Source organism: Cygnus atratus, chromosome 11, assembly GCF_013377495.2.
Source record: "Cygnus atratus isolate AKBS03 ecotype Queensland, Australia chromosome 11, CAtr_DNAZoo_HiC_assembly, whole genome shotgun sequence".
NCBI classification, from domain to species: domain Eukaryota; kingdom Metazoa; phylum Chordata; class Aves; order Anseriformes; family Anatidae; genus Cygnus; species Cygnus atratus.
The window spans coordinates 16,047,900-16,067,102 of NC_066372.1; the positions used below are offsets into that span (position 1 = coordinate 16,047,900).

At 37.9% G+C, this 19,203-nt stretch overlaps 1 protein-coding gene across 1 annotated transcript in view; it reads left to right on the forward strand.

Annotated features, from left to right (window-relative positions):
• The window catches only part of MCTP2 (multiple C2 and transmembrane domain containing 2), a 121,054-nt gene that overhangs the window by 88,640 nt on the left and 13,211 nt on the right, over nt 1-19,203 (forward strand). Inside the window, exons 18-19 of the mRNA XM_050712992.1 lie at nt 8,891-9,013; nt 11,837-11,878. Coding sequence (XP_050568949.1) covers nt 8,891-9,013; nt 11,837-11,878 — 165 coding nt within the window. The remainder of the gene's footprint in view (nt 1-8,890; nt 9,014-11,836; nt 11,879-19,203) is intronic.

Sequence of the window (19,203 nt, forward strand, 5' to 3'; positions counted from 1 at the left end):
TCTGAGCATTCATTGTGTGCTTGTGAGATGTGGGGAGGACTGGGATTCGATTATGATTTTTGCTGTACTCTTGACTGTGGAGAATTGGTCTCGGGTAGATGAAGGGTACTTCTGGGCTCTGGCACAGGGTGGCTGATGGAGGCTGTGGTGGGGAACCCTGTATGTGCACAAGAGAATTGTCTGAAATCCTTTGCCTGAAAGGATGCCATCTTGCTGCATTACTTTATAGATGTTTTTAGATTTCTGTTTTTCTACTATGGGCTTAGTGGGATTTTTAATTTTTTTGAGTATTTTTGGTAACTACTTAACACCCCCCAAAACAAAAACAAACAAGTAAAAAACACAACGAAAAAACCCAAACCAATGCTTTGCTCCTTCTGCTCTGTTTCAGTCTGGAAGCATTGCTAAGACTGGAGATTTTGGAGAAATGCATGCCAGACAGTTAGGAAACATTCCTGTGTACAAGTACCTCTATATGTGGGTTTACTGCAACCTAATTTTTTTTCCATGCCATATCTGGTGATTGCCAGGGAACAAACGCTGTGTGATTCTCCTGCCACCGTATTCTGAATTAAGTCTAATTAAATATGCTTGCTTTATTAAGAGTCCTTTTTGCTTTACTCATTCATATCTATGAACATGAAGGAGGGAAGTCATTAAAGTCATTTAAACATATTGCTTAAACATCTCATTCGCTACCAGTTGTAACCCAATGTTGATCGTCCAAAGTTAAAGAACACTTCCACCACATACTCTTTCCATTTACTGTACAGTTACGTCATCATCTGATCCTTACTGCTAGTGTTTCTCACAATGTTAACAAATATGTCTCCAAACTAAGTGGACATTTATCAGCTTAGCTAGTGATAATTTTTTTCATGACCCTTTTAAGGTGTTCACCTTATCCAGGATAAATAAAATTAACCTACATTTTTTTCTCCTTTTAAATAGCACAGATATTTTTTCTGACACTTACTGGAAGAATTATTTACTATAGGATCAAGCTTTTAACTTGCATAATGCCTGTCTTCCCTGAAAATAGATCATAACTTTTTCTGTATGAGAGCAATTCTGAAACTATGACCCTACTGATAAACACAACCAAAATATTAGAGATAAAAATGACCATTTAATTTAGCTACAATATAAAACAACATATTTTTGTTTGGCATGCCTTCCTCCCCTTTGTTGTAAGATTTTCCTCCGCTGCCTTTGTCTGTCATAGTTACCCCTTTAGAAATAACATGCAGATTTATTCCCGTGACCCACTCCCAGTGGATTACCCCAAAAGATAGAAAACTGTTGCAATTTTTTTCCCTTAATTTTTAAGCTTTATTGCTTGAGGGTCTTTAACTGTATTTTATTTGGCTCAGGAAATGTAAAATACATTAGATAAAAACATGAGGGAAAAATTAGGCCAGTCAGCATGCTAGCAAACAGCTATTTCTTCAGTGTCTGCAGTCTGAAAAGATGTGAAGTCTTTTATTGTAAAACTGTTGTGCATATATAAATATAGAACCCCAAAACAACTGGTGGTGGTGTTGTTTTTGTTTGGATTAACCTCTTTTGATGTTAGGGATAAAGAGCAAGTACAGCCGCAAGAAAACTGTATGGAGGCATCCTATTAGACTTGTGGTGGGCTGCTCTGCTTTGGGGTTTAAATGCGTATGTTCTAAAGGAAAAAGTTGAAACCCTATTCCAGATAAAACTTTTTGTGTTGAAAATTGTTTGTGGTGACATTTGACAGATAGTCTTGAAATATCTGCGATGCAATATATAAATTTTCATTTACATATAAACTTAAGAGGTGTGATGCATTCATTGAAATAAACTTGAACCAGGCAGCTCTTCCCTGACCCCTCATTAAAGAAAAGTCTCTAAGGATCTTGTTTTTAATTTCCTGGGCTGGCTAATCTCATTAATGTAACCAAAATAATCAAAATAAAGGAAAAGCCACTTTTTTTTTTTTTTGGGGGGGGGGGGGGGGGGGGGGGTGTTTCTTGTTTAGTTCTTGTTTTTGTAATATAATTCAGTATCCAAGTGTGGACGTTCCGTAAGTGTTTGCAGTCAGGTAGCCTTAAATGTAGCATCACAGCCTTCCCTGATTGAGTTGCCAAAAGCAGTGTCCCAAGAGGGTGGTGGAGAACAGATCGTAATATTGTCAACTCTTCTGATTTCATTGCGACTTTTTGCAGAATAACATGCTTTTCTTACAGCTCCATTTCTTAGAGTCCTGTGATTGCACATGAATCACAGCTTTCATTTAAAACACAAATGAGTTTCTACTTCCTTGCAGCAGCAAAGAAAATGAGATCCCCCTGAAGAGTCTAAACCAGACAGTGATAAAAAAGGCCCTAACCCATACTGACTTAAACAGTATGAGATTTCTTGTGTGTTCTTAAGGGATTTTTTTTGCTGGTTTGTTGGTTTTCATGTCTTATTTTATTATGAGTAAGGAGTATTATTTTTTTTTAATGTTCAAACTGCCATTAAAATTGTGACCCTGGTGAGTGTAGTTCCAATCCTGCCTCCTTACTTCGAAGTCTTTGCTCATTTTCCTTCTTGCATCACCACATGTAACATAAATTGTCAAGCACAGATCAGACACCTCCTGTTTCTCTCCCCTGATAACCTCATCCACTGCCACTTTCTCAGAATGCTGCAGCTGGGACAAGTAGAGCTGGGATGTGTGGCTGTGGCAGCAGGACATGGCTTTGTAGCTGTCTTGCTTGGCTTGATTTACACAGACTACCGAGATGGGCAAACATGGCCATGCGGTTTTTGTTACCTAAGGTGATATACACAAAATAGAGTGAGATCCGCATGGTAGCAAATTGTGCTGTGTAAGCAACCCCCTTATTCCTAATCCTCAGTTCTGTACCGTGACGTATATCTAATGCCAAGATAGAACTATACTGAGGCACAATTTGGTGTTCTGTTTTGGATTTGGAGTGTTTAGGTGGATTTTTTTTTCTCTTTGTTTTTAGATTCCAATAGTGTTCGCCCTTGCAACAGAGCACTTATGTAGAAGAGCTAAACTTTTTGCCTGTGTTATATGCATGAAATTAGCAAGTTGTACACAGATGAGCTGTGTGGAACAATGCAGGGATAATTCATAGCATGGCATAGATATTTAAGACCTTCCATTCCCTCAGGTCATTTTTAATTTTGGTCATCGCCACTCAATACAATGCACGCACCATACTACTCTTGAGATGTTCTGTGTTCTCTTGCTGGACACACAAAGCAGATTGAATCCAAAGTAAATAGGTTTCTTCTGACAGCACTGGTCTGTTTAAGTATAATTTCTCTTCCTGCCACATTCTTTGTTACTGCATCGCAGTAAGGGAGCGACTTTGCTCATTGCTGACCCCTCCTTGAGGTCCAGCTTGGTGCCTGGAGGTGAGGAGGCTCTCAGCTGAGCATGGTACAGTGATGGAGCATCCCATGGATATGGGAAGGAGGAATGCTGGAGTGCATCTCTTTGGAAGAAGGTCTACTATAATAAGAAATTATTTGGAAGGGGGACATTACTGGAAAATGCATTCTTTAAAACTGTCTCAACTTTTATTTGTTCTGCCTTGTAGTGGAGCTATTTTAAACTAATTGCAGCTTCTGTTGCAGGCTTTTTTTTTTTTTAAATATATCTTCCTCATCAAATGCACAAGCCGTCCCAGGATTGCAAAGACTGTTACTGTGTTCATGTGGGTCCACATGATATACTCTGGTTTCTGTTAGCCTGATCTCAGCACCATGTTAGTGCATCTATATTGCCTGTTATCTGAAGGAGATGCCTCTGTGTATGCAGGTACATACACACGCATGAGTTTCCTGCTTTATGTGGGTGTGTCCATTATTCCTTTGCCTCTTTTACTCTCCCTTTCTAAGGACAGGAATAAATATCTGTCAAAAATAATTTGTTGTTGACAAGCTTATTGCCTCCAAGGGATTTGAATGCCCTTTTGGAGAGCCAGTGTCTTACACTATTGGCTAATGTCCTGTATTTTGTTTGGGGCAGAAGGACAGAAGGCTTCAAAAAGAAAAAAAAAATTGCTAGTTTGTCCCTGAATACTTAGCTGCAGAAATTTATCTTCTTTCTTAAACAGTCAATTTGTGTGTACATGGCAACTTGAGACTACATAACCCCGAGATAAGTTTGAAACATGCAGTTCCTCTCCCCTGTAAATAAAGGGGAGCATGTCTTTGTGCCTCGAATCAAAATCAGTGTTTTGGTTTAGTTCAAAACAGATAACTTGGAGTGGTATTAGCTTGTTTTTTCTCCTGACTTCATGAGTTGCATAGACCATGTTTATAAATTGCAAGGAAGCTTTTGACAAAGCTGTTAGTCATTTAGACTTCAGTCAAATTGTGTGTGGTTTTGAAACCTGAAGTTTCAAATAATATTTTTCACAGCTCCACTGATGAGGCATTTCATTAGCGTTGGAGCCTACATTGGCTGAGAAAATAACCTTTTACCATAGGTTCCATGCGTGCATTTAATCTCCTTTCACTTTTATTTTTTCCATCTGATGGAACGTATCCCTCTCCTCCCCATCACTGTTGTTTTCCAATAATTATTCTGTTATACAACATAGCACATAGCATCTTTTACTTCTCAAGAAAGACTTACCAGGCCAACGAAAGCCTTTTTTTCCTTTTTTTTTCCTTTTTTTTTTTTTAAATCCTAAGTCAAAAAGGAAAATTACTGTGCAGAAAAATTGCCCAGAAAGTCCCGTCTAATGCTAGGCTTCTAAACCTCTTAAAACTGTTCTGTCCCATGACTGTGAGTTTGCTGGTGACAAATGTTTTATGGGCATACTTTAGTGGACACCCGTCTAAAATCTGTTCTTAATAGTCAGATCCTAAATTAGAACCAGAGGGGCAGAAAAAACAGATTTGAAACGTGTTTCTAAGGGTTTGTTTTTACTTTCAGTTGAGACTGCCTTCTCTCATCTTTTGTACTGCTGTCAAAAGGGCCACTCTCATGGTTGTTCAAACTCCATGCTTCTTGACAGGAACAGTTGGACCCCTCTTCAATGATTTTCAGATGAAACGGCTTCCAATCCTCCAGAGCTTTAACTTGTAGTTATTAGGCCCTTTGAAATAGCAACACATTAATCAGCTGAAATCGAGTGGTCCTTTCTCCAAGGCTGTGTTGTTGCTGTTCTCTTCTAGGTAGAACTCTAGTCTAAATATTAGTTTCAATAGCTCTTTTTCTTCCTCCAGATATGTCTATCCCATTTCTGCTTCTATTTTGATAATTGTTTTGTAATGCTGTGAATTAAATTGCTCAGTTCTATAACGGGCTTTTATACTCTCAAATTGCATTAAAAGATGTAATGCAGAAAGCTAGTTTTTGCTTGCTTAACTTTTATTTTAGAAATTGGTTACTGTCCGTTTAACTTTCCTCATGCACAGTATGAAGCCCAGCAGAAAAGGTGTCAATGATGTAATGGATTATGTCTGACAGAATTTGGTCTAACGATGAAGTGAAACATGAAAAAATGAAGTATGGTTTGTTAAAACCAGATCATTTGAAATTGGGGGGCTCTTGGATTCTGTCCCTGGCTACTGTGATCTTGAGCAAGTGATCTGAACCTGTTAATGATTTCCTTTATCAACCTCTGTATTAGGCAAAAGACAGACTAGCGACTACAAGAAATTGGGAATATACTGAAGCTTGCAGTAGCTATTGTATATGGATATGTTAACAGTGGAACCATTCTCGAGTTTTGACGAAAGATGTCATTAGAAAATAATTTGAGGAGGATAATACGGGAGCTTCTCCCAAACATAAGGTACCACTGGGGAGAAAATAAAAACATGCATGACAGAAAGCCATTTGTAATTTGAGGAGTGGGTGTCTATACCACAGGTCTTTTGGTGTTGTAGTTGGTGCCTGGGTGTTGCATGAGAGCTGAAAAAAATAGGTCATGGGCTTATATGGGAACTGCTTTGATGGCTGATGCTGCAGAACTAGTGAAAAGTCTGTTAGAATGCAGAAATATTTCTATTCGGTTTATAAACACCCTCTGAACTTTTATGATGTACTGCATGTTCACAGCAATCATTTCCCATACCTCGGAGGCTAAATAATTTCTGAATAGCTAAATCAATTTGTCTTGTATCTGTGTTGTGTCACAGTAATGAAAGCTCCTCCGCTGCGATGGTAGCAGTAAAGCAACTCTTCTTAAGTAGATGTGGGAGCTCTATCAAAGTGTCGCTGTCTGAGTTATAACTCAGCAGCTGATCAACCAGTCAGCATTAGAAAGGAAGCGACAGTATGCCTCAGCCATCAGTTGAGACTACACTGGGATTTTGTAATTAAATTTTAAGTTTTATTTAAGGTCTGAAACTTAATAATACACAAAATATACTGTTGGATCTAAAATCACCAAGGTCTTGATTTTGTATCGTGCCTAAATGACCTGTGATTGCAAGGTTGTATTATACTTGCAACTGAGCGGAGCGATGTTCATATAGGATGATGACAGATGCACTAAAATTGGTTCAAGTCCTGCAACTGAATGAATGAAGAGAGGTTCTTCAAGAGCTTCATTGACTCCTGTAGGACTTTGTATAGCTGACTGCCGGTGGAGTCTTTTCGCTGTGTTAAGACGAGACAGTTCACATGTAACCCAGGGAGATGATGTATTTGCAACCTTCTCCAACAGTCTGAAATCAATTTTTTGAATTCATACCTAGCAACGTGAATTTCTGTAAAGGAGTTTGCATAAGGATCAGGTGTGTATCTGTGTGTGCATCTATTTTTAGCTATTTTTATATATATACGCTAAATTGTTATATGTATAGATATTTGCAATAACATATCCTCGTTCTTTAGAATGACATCTGAGGTGGGATGGGAACTGGTATCACCTTCACTTTATCTTACAAAGCAAGCAAAGATTCATTCATTCAAGAGAGTTGGAATAGCTTCAGAGGAATTTGTTTGGGTTAAAACTTTTTATTTATGGAACTTTTTATTTATCTTGAGATACCACAATTTTTGAAGCCTCCTGTAAGAGAGATCAAGTATCATGCCTTCTTGCCAGCATTCTTGTGTTTTGGTTGCCTTGATTATGTATGAAATTTGACTGTTGGAATCATTATCACTTCTAATTTTTTAGTATGTCGAAAAGCATGATCAAAAGAAATCAAAACCTAATCCTCTTCTAAGTTCCTAAGCTGCAAATCAATAGTATGGGGATATGTTTTCTGGATGTCAGCCCATTTTATGAACACATATATCTCAAAGATTGTTTTACTGGCCTACAAATGCCTTGAACAGGATGACAGTCTAATTCCTTGCATAGCAACAGCTAACATAAAATCAGGTTTGCTCTAGAAAATGCTACTGGTATTTGGGCAGGGCTACATATACAGTCATTGCTTTTTGGTTTATGTTTGGCCCTGGTAGATATTAACTGGCCAATTGTCTGATGTCAGGCAAGCCTTTTTGTTTAAAAGTTACAACAGCTGCGGTTTTGTAGGTGCATAAATTCTCACCCCATTGAATGCCATGGGAAGTAGCGCTTTGGTACACTGTGGCTAGACGTTTGGGTCCATAACACAATATATGTTGCCATAAATATCCCATTCTAAAAAAGCCAGACTTGCTTTCATATCTAGTGTCTGACAGACCAAGGATTAATGGAGATAGAGATTTAACTTTCTAATCACACAGAGTTTTCCTCTCGTTGCAGTTTGAGATGCATTAACTGAAGGATCTGACTCATTTTCACTTACCTGTATTATTCTAAAAATGTGATTTTTGTTTCTGATCATTTCAGATATTCCTTTGGGGAAAGAAAATATGATAAGTGTATTTGTGTCTAGTTTTTAAAGGAGATTGTTTAAAATAGTTTAAAGTTACTACAGGCATTAGGTAGTTCTTCTGAAAACACTATGTAAGAGTAGAAAAGGAAATGGGATCACAACATGCATTTTATGGCAGTTCTGGATTTAGTTTATTAACTTTGTTTTTCCAACCACTCCAAGTTTGGAGTCCATTCAGGTATCATTGGTACTTGTAAGATAGGATTGCAGTTTGGCTTGGTATCATATTTTTGAAAAATACTAAGTGCTTTTTCAATTCCCCATCATATTGGTTACATGTTTTACTGATCCAAATTGCAGAACAGAACTTCAAAATTTTGTTTCTGCTTTTGCTATTAGTGGATTTTGTCAGATATCACTCTGAAGGTACAAACTCGTACCCTTTCTAGGTAAAGAGACCCCAAGAAACCAGTGAAATCAGAATATGCTTTTCTGGAAAATGGCGTGTATGGGAATAGAGAATAGGATTGCTGGATCCCTTCCCAAAATAATGCATCACATGCAACCTAGAGCCTTGCCTCCTGGAAGGTGATGGTGTTTTCTCTGTGTTGCTGTGCCAAGAACACAGGCGGGTTAATGGTGAAAATGAACTTGCTAAGCATCCCTCATTGAGCAACTGGAGAGATGGAAGGCTCCTGTTACACAAGAGGAAGAAACTCCTCTAGCCTGTGAAAGATGGGCTGGCAATTAGGGTTTGATGAAGTGCAGCAGGTTTAAGTGGGTCTATTATGCTCTAGCATTAACGACAAAGAGCGTTCAGGCTTTAGGAAGTCCCAGGAAGGAGTGAATAATGCCTTTGGACCAAACTTATGTTATGGCCTTCACCAAAAACAGGGAGGGAGAAGCTAATAAATAGCAGCCTAATGGATTCAAACAGAATAGAAAGAGAGTACACTTTGCAAGCAGATTTTCTTTGCCAAAATAAGAATATGAATGAGGTTAAGAGAGATTCAAGGATGAATGCACATCAGGATAATGACTGAAAAGCCTTCTTGTATGTCTTTCTACTTAAATACTTCTATGCTCCCTTCTGTTGCTTTATTTCTTCCAGGTATTTGTGGTCACCGTGTGGAGCATGGAACTGTACATGGTGCCCCTGGCTCTGCTGGTGCTCTTTGCATACAACTTCTCCCTCGTCAGAACAGGGAAGGTCAACAACACCCAAGATGCCCAGGCAAGTAAAATCGCAGTAACGTTTCTGGCAGACCCAGCTTGAATTTGCCCTTGAGCAAGTTGTCGTGCATTTTAATGGTATCAAGCTAGTTGTGTAGCTAAACATTTTTATTTCAAAGTTACTGAAAAGAAACCTCCACCCTCTCAATTTAATTTTTCTGATTCAATTCAAGCAATAAACCATTCAGTGTACTAGGGGGGAGAAGAGAAGAGTGTGTAGGAGGGGGATTTCACTTAAAAAGGTTTGCAGTGGTTTTGTAACTAAGTTGAATTAAGACAGACTTACATGACAAGACCCCAAAATCCATGCCCCCACTGCTCTTACACTTTGCATCACACTGATGATTCATGATTCACAGAAGAGGAAAGTCAATAGAAGCTGAAAGTGAAGTTAGTTGTTTTTTAAACCTTGTTAGATTATCTGAGACTTGAAGAAGAAAACCTTACTCCTCCTACCTGTCCCCCAATTTTAAATGATAAATGTTTTCTTTTTTTTTTTAAGTTAACCTTCAGTTCTTTAACTTGATCTAGGAGAAAAAAATAAAGATTAAAATACACAAATATTTACGTGTTGCAAATTGCAGCTGTTGAGATATGAAACTGTTGTTGCCCACTGTCTTTACTTGCAAAACAATAGTAATTACAGTTAAAGAAGAGGATAAATTCATGGATTTCCATAATGTTCTATTTTAGAATGTGTAACAAGTACAATAATGAAATATAAGCTGACCTAAATCTTCTAATTTCTGATGAAAAGATGATTGACGTTTGTACCCCTGAAGCCTACCTTTACACAAATCGATTGCACAGATTTTATATAGACAAATACTATCCTAGGATTAAAAAAGGTCAATTACTATTGTATTAGCAACAAAAGTTGCTTCTAGTTCAGATTTGATCTATCTCCATATGGAAAGATTGTTGGAACACAGGGCAAGTCATGCTATAGGGACCAGGATATAGACTTGATTTGAAGATAAATGGTAAGAGAAGTGTTTTTCTCCAATTGCATCTAAGTCCAGAATAACATAGAAAGATATTGTATGTCTCCAGTGACTACTGTATTTCATCAAGAAAATGAGAACTTCCGATGTGGGAGAATCCCAGCCAAACTTTTTTATTTTATTTTATTTTATTTTATTTTATTTTATTTTATTTTATTTTATTTTTTTATACAAAAGGCAATATAAAATAATGCTAGGTTACCCAGGAAAGAATACACGAACACTACCTCTCAACACCTACCGTTCTTCCTATGGTGAATTTGTTACATATTCAAGTGAGGAGAGTCTCACGTAAGTCAGCAAGATTGAGCAGCACATCATTGGGATAGATGCTACAAAAAGCTTGTGTCTGAAAATGCAAGTTAATCGTAGCAGTACTGAAGAAAGGTCCAGCAGAAGGTTTGCCCTTTTTCTGTCACACATATCCTGCAAGCAATGAGATACTGTGGAATTCAGGGGTGTATTTTGCATAAGCAAAATTACACATCTGCCTAAGTGCTTTGTAGGATTGGGATCATATGGAACAAGTAGTCAAAGTGCCTTTAATATTACCTGATTTCTTTTTTATGTGTGCCTGTGATTCTAACCATCTGTAGGTCAAAAACAGACAGTCAGGTGCTACTTCTAGTCACATCTGTCCTGCAGATGACAAAAGGTTTTCTTCAAAATACCAATGTTTTTTGCACATTCATTTATTTATTTTTTGTTTCTTCAGATCTTGGCACTACTTTTGTTTTCTGTGTGCCAGCGTGCGCATTTTATGTATATAGAAGAAAGAGAACAAGAGTTTTTGGAAAAGAGGACGTTATATTCTCTCTCTGATTTCTGTGCTATAAAATGGGGATAACAATATTAACCTTGTAGGCATGATCCAATTGCCAGGAGGCTAAAGTCGTGAATATTGGTAAAATCCTTTATGAATTACAGATGGGAGCTTCTATAGAAATGTAAACCATGATCACTGTTAATTCAACTACTCTGGGTATTGGAGAGAGCCAAAGTGTAAGTCTGGATATCTGAGCTCTCGGTACCTTGTGTGTACTAGATGAAACTATTTTTCTCGAAAAGGATAAAAACCAAATCCCAAACATCATTTATTCTGACTCTTCACATTCTTTTATAGTTATCTGTATTTAAACTTGTAATATGCTGATTCAAATATACCTATTAAATAACTAAGAAAAATCTGGAGGCTCAGCTTATAAAATACCTGAATTGAAAGCCAAGTGCTCCTAATTTCAAGCCATAGACAAGTCTTTTGTTTTCTCCCCTACCTGTCAGCACAGAAGTTAAAGGGAGAAAATAATGCTGCATAGAAATCTGAATGTGATTCATGAGATTGATTATGTTTGTACTAATGTATTTTCTACCATCTAATGCTTCAGTAATGGCCCTAAAGAGAGGGAACAGTCATTGTAGCAGGGAGGATGGAACAAGTTGAGTATAGAGTTCTCAGCCTTGACATGCCGACTGGTTCATTTGTCAGACTAAGAACAAAGCTGTTTACAGATAGTTAAAGTTGGCAATGAATTTGAAAGCCTGTTGCCTTCAAACTACTGGCCACAACCACTAATGCTTTATGTAGACTTAAAATTTGTATAGGGCATTGCATGCTTTGTTCAAGCCATCACAAAAAAAAGTCCTTGAATACAAAACATTATTTCTGAAAGGTGAAAGTGGTGGGTTTGTTAATGACTTGTAATAGAAGTGGGAGAAAACTGTGTAATGAAACGTTGTGGGAGTATCATAAGCTTTTTGAACGTTGCCTGCCACTGAGAATTAAGTGTTATGTTTTCTAATATGGGCATCTGTTTTTGCAGGATCTTATGGGCTTGGATGAAGATGACGATGAAGATGATAAGGTAAGCATATTTCATGATGGTAAGTTAGCTAGAATCAGAAGGAAAGTGGAAGGAAAGCACAAACCCACCGGCCTATCTCCATGAGATCTCCATTCATTATCTGTATTAAATGGGAAAACAATTGTTACCTTATTGCTGATGAGCAAACTTGAAAGATTGAGAAGGCTGGTTGGTTTGTATAACATTCAATAATGGCATTACCTGTATGAGACCTGTGAACTTCATTTGAATCTGAGCAGTTGTTGCTGTGTGCTTGAAATCATAAAACACATGTTCACTTATGTGCCCATATGTTTATGGGTGGACAAGGTAAGTACATAAAATCCCTCATCGCTTCCATTGCAAGTGTTGGATAGGCAGTCTGCACTGATGGCTTACTGCAAATTATTTAGTATTTCCATTCTTGTAGGCCAGAATTGCTGTGATTTCTGGAGGACAGCTTAGAGTTTTCTCAATATTTCTTTTAGAGCCTGGGAAAAAATGGTTTTAGTTTGTTGGCTGAAATGTAGAAAGAATGGGAATTGGCGAGGCCTGTTCCTCATTTTATTAGAGCATACTTACTCATTCTTCTCACTATGAAAAATTCATTGGATTTATTTCAAGTTTATCAAACCACAGTGACAAATGATAAAAGGATTAGAGGGCATGACATATGAAGAAAGATTAAGAGAATTTAATGTATACAGCTTGAAAAAACATAAGTAAGTGAAGGAGGATCTGATAATCTATAAATACTTCAGAGCTAAAAGGTGAGGAATTATTTAACGAGCAACAGCATGCAATGGAACATTAGCTGTTAGGAAGAAAATGTTCACAAGGCAATGTGAAACTTTCAAATTGCATACTAAGTTAATAAGCGCTTCTTGAATATTCTGTGTTTTAAGAGTGTTACAGTGAAATTGTTGATCATTGAGAAGGAAATCAATACCACAGTTAGCAAGTGTACCTTAACTCTCAGTCAAAGACACTCAAATTGAAGCTCAGCACACTAACTGATGGAAATAGTTATTTAAATTTAACCTGCTCTTCTGCGGTTGTTATATTTTGATGAACAACCAGAAACCCATCAAAGTTATAAACTGAAGTTTAGACAATCCAGTTGAATTACAGGTTTCTTGCAATGCACAATAATCATTTAAATGCTCTTATTTATATTTCATTCTTTGCACTCTAAAATTGGTCAACTAAATGGACCAATATCTGGAATTAAGCAGAAGTTGCTAAACGAAAGTTGAATTATTTTCAAAGGAATATTGTCCCTCTAAAACTTGATAATTTCTATTTTGTGGGTACCCAATGTTAGATGCCTGTATATGTTGAGCCTGTATTTTTTGTGTGATGCTTAAATGTGTAACGTTATTCTCTGGAACTAATCCTATTTACATTATTCTTTTTTAGTTTTCCAGTATTTTTACTTTCAAGTGCTGAGGTGGAAAAAGATGTAAAAATGTATTAAATACATATACAGTCCTCTGCCTGTGATGTGCAACAGGCTAATTGCTGCAAACCAAAATACTCTAGGTCAGATTTACCCTGGGTATAACTCCTGTGACTTTGGTTCTTTCTATAAATTCATCTGGATCACTTAAGTATGGATCTAATCACTTTGCATTTTTGCCCCCTGCTAAACAACTCCACTATCATTTTCTTTTTTTAGTTTATTTTGACTAAGTGTGGTAGTCTGGGAAAAATCCTGAGAGTCAATCTTGAGCTGTCGATGATTTGGCTCAACCGATTTGCTGTAATCAACATTGCCCCTATCTCTATTTCATGCAGTAAAGGCCCTTAGAAATGGAGAGCTGGAAGAACTAATTAAAGCAACTCACAGTGGAGACCTCCATCAGGCTTTCTGATCAAGATAATGCTTTCTATCCCAATATGACAGCAATGATAATTCATAACTTGTATTTGTTGTATACTAGTGTTATGTGTCTATGAGATTCAGACATAGAATTATTAGAGAATTGCCAACCATTATGTGTGTCCCACGTCATACGCTTTGTAGCATTGCCTTAATGTCTTCATGCTGTCTTGGGTGCATTCCCTTTGCACCACTGTCAGACCATGTGTGCACTCTGACTTGCATCTTTAAGTACATTAGGTTATTCTAAGTGACTTTTCCAAGTCTGAGGGTGGCCAATGCTCTCTAGGGAGTGTAAGAAAAATGTAATTTTATGACATTATCTCATTGCAATGTCAACATTTAAACAGACAACTATACTTTAAAAAGAAGTCTGTGTATTTTTTTTTTCCTCCCTAATACAAGAACTCCTGAAGTTGAAATCTGTTAGTTGGGTTGTAGTATACGAGGTCACTGTTTCTGTTTCCTATCATCGTGTTGTACGAAAATAGTCGCACACATAGCCTTTCTGGGTTCTGCTGCAAGTTAGACATAACAGACCATGCTTCTGGGAATTGTAACACACCCTCTAAGAGACGAACTGTTTACAAATTATAAATACACAGATGCTTAGTTCAAAACCCAAGAGCAGATTAACTCCCTCCACCTAAACTATCTGTCTTAAATGACAGGGCTTAATTGCCTACTCCCCCGTTCTTTCCCTCTCTGCCCTTTCCGAATACCATCATGGAGAACTGTAAAAGATAAGAGAGATGTGTCCCTTTGGCATAAGCTGCTGGATAGATGAATGCCTTCTCGGATTTGTGCCATCTTGGATGTAGAGTTCAGGCTGTGTCCTGTCAGCTCTGGGGTCTGTCAGACTGTCTGAATAAGGATTGTTTTAAAATTACATCACTGAAATATCTTTTGCCCGCCAGTAGAAAGGTATAGACAAGTTGCTTGCAGGGTAGATTGTGAGTCATCTGATTGTTGACCATTTCTATTTATTTTACTTTTTTTTTTTTTTCTTTTTTGGCAACAACTGTAAAGCTTCAAGAGCAGATGGTCACCTTGTTGAATGAGTGTGGCATAGTACCCAACTGGAAAGAGTTTTGGAGTCTTCTTGTGATCTTAAGTTGTCTGGATAAAAGTTTGCATTTCCTCTAAAATAGGGGGTGATGGTGTGGTGGAACAGTTACTACTATTTCCAGATTTGGTAGCTGAGTTAAAAGAAAATCAGACAAAAATAAATCAACAGCACTTCCTGTTTTGTTTTGGAGGGTCTCCATCCAGTGATGAGCCAACAGAGCCGTGCTTGGCTAATGGGATGTAATAGGGAAGGATTGGATGACACTGTGACTTTAAGCCAAGTCAGCTGGCAACTTACAAGAAATTTTTAGTACCTCATGGCTATTTTTTGGGGAGTGGGGTCCCCAAAGAAGAAAAACTCAGTATCTTTAATGTACGAAATTCTCTGTCAAAAATAGGTACCAAAAATGTACCAACTTTTATCAGCATAGTTCAAAAAGACTGCGGCTGAACAAATTAAGGTCAAATTCATCCAGTAGCAAACAGCTGACATTTTCCATTTGTGTTAGATTCAGCATGTGGAAACCTTCCGTATGGATCTTATTTGTACGGGTGGATTACGATGAAAATTGCATTAATTTTTTCCACAGTAAAGGTCAGTAATTGAAACATGAACCAAGAGTCTATTGTAAAAGATGCTATATCCCCATACTTAGGAAAGGTCATACAAGACAATATTATCTCATTGTTTTCTTCCCTGAAAGTATAAATAATTTCATTAGTTTTTTTCTTTTCTCTTCAATACCACAATTGCAATATAATATTTCAACATCTCCCATTGAGATTACTGAAGAGAAATGATGATAAAGGCTTGAAAATACCCCATAATACAAAGGTTATGTTCAGACTAACAAGGCTGACCCACCTTCTCCACAAAATTGTGGCCAAGATTGCGTCATTAGAAAAAACAAGGTGTGTTTTTGTGTAGGTGTGGACTCCCTTAAGTTGCTGATTTCTGTTCAGTGGACTCTCTGTGGTTCTTCTCTTACTGCTTCCTAACAAGTCATTGTACAGACCATGAATAAGTTAGGCTTCTCCATCAGCTATAATAAATACTACGGGACAGATTCTGCTGCTTGCATGAGGTATACTCATTGCAAAGCTGGAGGATGCACTTCTAAGCACACACAATTGTCCTGTCTTGCAACCATCTCGGCTAAAGTAATAAAAGTTCCCAGATATCACTTAAGACACAATTATGGCTACTGTAAGTTTTCTCCAAGCTTCCTATTAACCTAATCAACTTCTGGTTAAGCCAGAGTGCAGGGGTTGTTCTGGTTATGCTTTCATCTTTGCAAAGCTTCCTTTGTACCAGAAACTGGGAGAGATATGGTCTGTTATTTCTCTTTTACAGTGTGGCGTTGTTTGGGAACACTGTGATCCATAGGCATCCTATACCTTGGCACAATCCTTCTCATCATCATGGCCCACCAGCAGTCAAACCATCCATAGGTATACGAGTGATAAGATAGAGAAATTCAAGGCAGAGATTTGGCAGAGGATTTCCGTATATCCTAGGGACTGTTGCATGGCTCTCCTCAAATATAAACCTTAGTGGCCCTATGCAGTCTAAAATTCTTCTGTTTGCCCTGTAGGTAGGCAAACTAACACTCTAACTTCTCTAAATCTCTGGAGGAATATTATATAGCATCAATCAGGCTTCCAGGCTGAGCTCATAAGCTTTAGGGAGTTCTTGTCCCTTAAAAATTTCAACTATTTAAAATCTTTTTAAAATTTCTTTTGAATTGGCAGATGTATGAATAGGTCTATCTTCCTCTTGTACCCCAAATTGCTAAAGATCATTACCTAGATTATAGATGATGATCCAGTAGTTTAAGTCTAACCACTGTGCAATTGTTCTTATGTCTCATGTGTATTTCCAGGAGAAAGCACTTTTTTTTTTTTGCTTAAAGTTGTTTCCTTTCCCCTTTCCATTTTTTTAGATAAAAGATGAATGATGAGCTTTTTCTTTTTAGTCATTGTGCACATAAATGGTGTTTTATTCTGTTGTGACTGTTGATATTGCTTTAAGACTTGTAGCGATATCACCAGACTCTGGGTTTATATCTCTATGCAAATGTGTACAAGTACAGAAAATGCATCTTAAACCCTCTGTATTTCACGTCCGTCCGGTGGGAAAGCAACAGAGTCATGACTTAAGCTTCTCCACAGAATCTTAAACTCTGGTTTGGCTTAGGAGGCTCTCTGGTCCTCTGCACATAGATGAAATTTGTTTAACGTAAGCAAAGGACGTGTGGTGCTATGTTTTCCATGAGCATTCATTAATAAGGCGTGACATGGTTGACTTTGGCCGTTTCACCAGTGGCCCCCCAGACTTAGCTGTAGGATGATGTGCCCTGTGTTTGAAATATGTCCTTTTAAGGCTGATGGTGCTCTCCTTCATATCAGTCTGAAGTAAATCTCTATTAGCTCTGGTGGAATTATTCCAGATTTCACACCTTTTTAACTGAGAGCATAAATTGACCTGTATGTGTTGCATTTCCTCTATTTGGTAATTATTTCAAGTACACTCAGATTCACTAAATTTCCACAGCCAGGCAGGCACATTTGCAGTATGGTGTTAATAAACAAAATGATCCTGTGATGCACAGTTTTGGGACTGCACGAGGCAATCGCTCAGAGTTTGGCAGCAATCCCCTCTGTGTGCCCGTTCCCCTGTAGGAGCCGAGAAGCCCTCCTTGACTCGCAGCAGCCATCACAACACAGGGCAAGACAGTGACTCAGCAAGGCAGATTGCTGGGATTGTTTCAGCCACCCTTGGCTCCCACCGAAGGCAGGATCCAGTTCAAGGTTGCTGTGGTGTCTATTTTCAAAGCTCTGCCTGGAATTCATTTTATCTACCAAGAGACTGTCTGTCACTCCATGACTGCCACCTCCCACAAGAGCTTCATTCTGCTGCTAGACTGAAGCTGTTAGTGAACGGTTCCCTGCAGACAATAGAGGACAGTGGTCTGTTGTTTATAGCCAATAAAATCTTTCTGGTTTCAGAAGTTCTTCATCTACAAGTATTTTGGCCTTAAGATGTTGTTTGGCATGGGTTTTGCCAGACAGCGGCAAGTTTGGAGTTCTGCAGTCAAGCACAGAGCAAGTTGCAAGTGAAATCCAACTTTGGTTAAGTCTCCTTTTCTCTAAATAACTACAGCATGGCTTTCAAAACCCAGAGGAATAGTGGAGCAAAAAAGTACACACGCCTGAATTTTTTTTCTTCTTTTCCCCTTTCTGTTGGTCTTGTTCATTGGTAACACACTGGGGAGTTCATATCCAGTACAAGGGATAAATCCTGGCAAAACATTGCCCTAATGTGCTTGTAGCAGTGGTGACATAGTGGAATAGCTACTGTAAAAAAGCTAATCCTGAAAGCTAGGCCAGCCCAAGCTAGGCAGACTAATTCTTCCTATTCCTGAAAATATTCTAAATTTTCAATCCTGATTTGTTTGCCTGTGTCCTTCTTCCTCCTTTCACATTAATCCCTGTATCATTGTTTGTTCTTTCTCCTCCCCTTATTCCTTGTCCTTGTCCCCAGTGTTTTTCAGCTTTATATATTGAGTTTCCCTTGGCATGCCAAAAATTTGCTGATGAATACCACTTGTTTGAAAATTGCATGCAAGATTTCTTTTTGTGAGAGTGTTTTATATGAAATCCAAGTGAAGTATTTAGAAGTTGTAAGTAACTTCAAACCTAAAATGTTAGTTGTGTGCATACAATATTTGCAGTATACATCAAAAATAGACTTAGGACAATTTTATTTTTTTTTTCTCTTGCATTTATTACTTATTTTTCTGGATATATCCAGAACAACAACAACAAAAAATATCTAGAGGATGAATTTAAAAAAAAAAAAAAGGGAACAGCTTTTAGCTTTTGTATAGATGACAGCTATTAATCAAGGAAACAAATGATCACAAGAAGCAGTAGAACTCCACCATCCATGTTTTCAATTCAGTACTGAATACTTCACCCCAGAGCAGATTCAATAACTAGCATTATTTGGTCTCTGCAGGGCAGAGCAAATGATTGGTAATTTAATAAAATACAATCTCTTCCTCTGTAGGTCTCATGGTCTGTAGCCCACCAGTCATGAATTGCTGGAGGTGTCCCCTCCTGGCCACATATCGCACACTTTCAAAGTCTCCATCACTGGATGTGCATTAATTTTGCACTCATGTGAGAGTTTCTTTTGCAACTGTCCCCAAACATCTGGGAGCAGCACAGCATTGTCGGAAAGGGAAGAAAGATCACAGAACTGGAGTAACTCTGTGTGCATTTACATGTTCTGTTTGTTAACTGTTACGTATTTCAGAAAGAAAAATCTAGAAGCAGTTTTCAGTAGGGCAGAGAGATTTCAAGTCTTCATGTAAAAGTTCAAGCTGATGTG